Source organism: Malurus melanocephalus, unplaced genomic scaffold, assembly GCF_030028575.1.
Source record: "Malurus melanocephalus ecotype Western Australia unplaced genomic scaffold, MMel_1.1 scaffold_3485, whole genome shotgun sequence".
Lineage (NCBI taxonomy): Eukaryota > Metazoa > Chordata > Aves > Passeriformes > Maluridae > Malurus > Malurus melanocephalus.
Window position 1 is genome coordinate 2,978 of NW_026626717.1, and position 2,759 is coordinate 5,736.

General features: G+C 52.0%; 1 protein-coding gene across 1 annotated transcript in view; it reads right to left on the reverse strand.

The window, feature by feature from the left end:
- Positions 1 to 2,744, reverse strand: part of LOC130588140 (PAN2-PAN3 deadenylation complex catalytic subunit PAN2-like) — a 5,667-nt gene extending 2,923 nt beyond the window's left edge. The window contains exons 1-4 of the mRNA XM_057389100.1: positions 2,639 to 2,744; positions 1,875 to 1,973; positions 964 to 1,040; positions 122 to 263 (exon numbers count right to left, since the gene is read on the reverse strand). Coding sequence (XP_057245083.1) covers positions 122 to 263; positions 964 to 1,022 — 201 coding nt within the window. The 5' untranslated portion in view covers positions 1,023 to 1,040; positions 1,875 to 1,973; positions 2,639 to 2,744. The remainder of the gene's footprint in view (positions 1 to 121; positions 264 to 963; positions 1,041 to 1,874; positions 1,974 to 2,638) is intronic.
- Positions 2,745 to 2,759: the final 15 nt, after the last annotated feature.

Here is a 2,759-nt window from a genome sequence, read left to right on the forward strand (position 1 = left end):
TTTCTGTCCCTTTTTCTGTCCCTTCCGCACCATTCTGTCCCTTTTTCTGTCCCTTCCCCACCATTCTGTCCCTTTTTCTGTCCCTTTTCCTGTCCTTTCCCCACCATTCTGTCCCCTTTACCTCATCGTTCTCGCTCCAGTTGCTCACGTCGAGCTCTTTGCTCTTGCTCAGCCTCATCTTGATGGCGTGGGGGATCCAGATGTTCTTCAGTTCCTCCACGGAAGGATATGAATGCCCTGCCTCAGGATTCCCCAAATCCTTCCTGTGCAGGAGGAACGTGGAGGTTGGAAAAGCTCTCCAGAAATAAATCCCACAATCCCTGAGGCTGGAAAAGCTTTCCAGGAGCAAATCCCAAAATCCCTGGAGCTGGAAAAGCTCTCCAAGGATAAATCTGACAATCCCAGAGCCTAGAAAAGCTTTCCAGGACCACATGCCTGAGGTTGGAAAAACTTTCCAGAAGTAAATCCCTGAATCCCTGGGGTTGGAAAAGCTTTTTGAGACCAAATTCCTAAATCATTGAGGTTGGAAAAGATTTCCAGGAGCGAATCCCAAAATCCCTGGGGCTGGAAAAGCTCTCCAAGAATAAATATGGCAATCTCTGAGCCTAGAAAAGCTTTCCAGGACCACATGCCTGAGGTTGGAAAAACTTTCCAGGAATAAATCCCAGAATCTCTGAGGTTGGAAAAGCTTTTTGAGACCAAATTCCTGAAACTCTGAGGTTGGAAAAACTTTCCAGGAATAAATTTGGCAATCCCTGAGCCTAGAAAAGCTTTCCAGGACCACATGCCTGAGGTTGGAAAAACTTTCCAGGAATAAATCTCATAATCCCTGAGGTTGAAAAAGCTTTTTGAGACCAAATTCCTGAAACTCTGAGGTTGGAAAAGATTTCCAGGAATAAATCCAGAATCCCTGAGGTTGGAAAAGCTTCCCAGGACTGTTGGGTCCCAAATTTCTCCACCTACCACTCTCCCAGCGAGATCTCCTTGCCCTTGGCCATGTCGAAGCCTCCCCTCTTCATCATGGCCTTCTGAAAGGAATACTGGACACGGAATGGGGGTGAGAGTCAGCGTGGGGACACAGTGGGGACACACTGGGGACACACTGGGGACATGCTGGGGACACCCGAGGACACCACCAGAGAACTGGAGAGAACTGGAGAAACGGGGAGAGCCAGAGAACTGAGGAACTGGGGAGAACGAGGGGAAACCAGGGAGAACTGGGGAGAACTGGGGAGAATCAGGGGGAACTGGGGAGCTGGGGAGAACTGGGGAATTGGGGAGAAACAGGGAGAATCGGGAAACTGGGGAGAACTGGAGAGAACTGGAGAACTTGGGAACTGGGGACAACCGGAGAACTGGGGAATTGGGGAGAAACGGGGGGGGAAATGGGGAGAACTGGAAGGAACTGGGGAGAACTGGGGACAATTGGGGAAAACTGGGGAGAATGGGGAAGAACTAGGGAATTGGGGAGAAACAGGGAGAACCGGGAAACTGAGGAGAACCAAAGAACTGGGGAACCAGGGAGAAGCAGAGAGAAGCAGGGAACTGGGGAGAACTGGGGAGAGCTGGAAAACTGGGAAGAACTGGGGAACCAGGGGGAAATGGAGAACTGGGGAGAACTGGGGAGAATCGGGGTACTGGGGAACCGGAGAGAACTGGAGAACTGGGGAGAGATGGGGAGAACCAGGGAGAACCAGAGAATAGGGGATATGGGGAACTGGGGAGAACTGGAGAACTGGAGAACTGGAGAACTGGAGAACTGGGGAGAACGAGGGGGAGCTGAAAAAACAGGAAGAACTGGAGAACCGAGGAGAATTGGGGGGAAACGGGAGAGAATCAGGGGGAAGTGGGGGGGACCAGGAAGAAGTGGCCACCTCAGCCTGGGTTTTCCAGAAATCGGCCTCCTTGGAGCTGTTCACCTCGCAGTTGATGACCAGAACGTCCGGCAGGCAGCGGATGTTGCGGGTCTGCACCTGCAGGGATGGAAAAGGGGGAGATGGAAATGGGAATGGGGATGGAAAAGGGGGAGATGGAAATAGGAACAGGGATGGGGACAGGAGAGGCTCCAGGAACAGGGTCCTTCCCCCTCCTCAGCCCTTCCCAGGGTTGTTTTCCATCCCAACGAGGGATGTGCCAGGGCAGTGGCGCTGATTTTGGGGTTTTGGGCTGAGGGATTTTGGGGTTTTGGGCTGAGGGGTTTTGGGATGAAGAACTTTGGGGTTTTGGCCTGAGGGGTTTTGGGATGAAGAACTTTGGGGTTTTGGCCTGAGGGGTTTTGGGGTTTTTGGGTTTTGGGATTTTGGGCTGAGGGGTTTTTGGGTTTTGGCCTGAGGGGTTTTGGGCTGAAGAGTTTTGGTGGTTTTGGATTTTGGGGTTTTGGGCTGAGGGGTTTTGGGATTTTGAGGTTGTGACCTGAGGGGTTTTACAGTTTGGGCCTGAGGGGTTTTGGGGTTTTGGCCTGAGGGGTTTTGGGATTTTGGGGGTTTTGGCCTGAGGGGTTTTGGGGCTTTTGGCCTGAGGGGTTTTGGGATTTTGGCCTGAGGGTTTTTTTCAGGATTTTGGGGTTTTGGCCTGCGGGGTTTTAGGAGCAGGAAGAAGATAAACAAGATTTTTTCCATCCCTGCTGCCCTGGGCTCACCGTGGGCTGGTATTTCTCACAGTTCTCACACCAGGCCTGCGTGTTCTGCTCCAGGCAGATGCTGCGCTTCAGAATCTGTGCAAACTCGTAATCCTTGGCTGGTTTTTCTGTGGGAACGGAA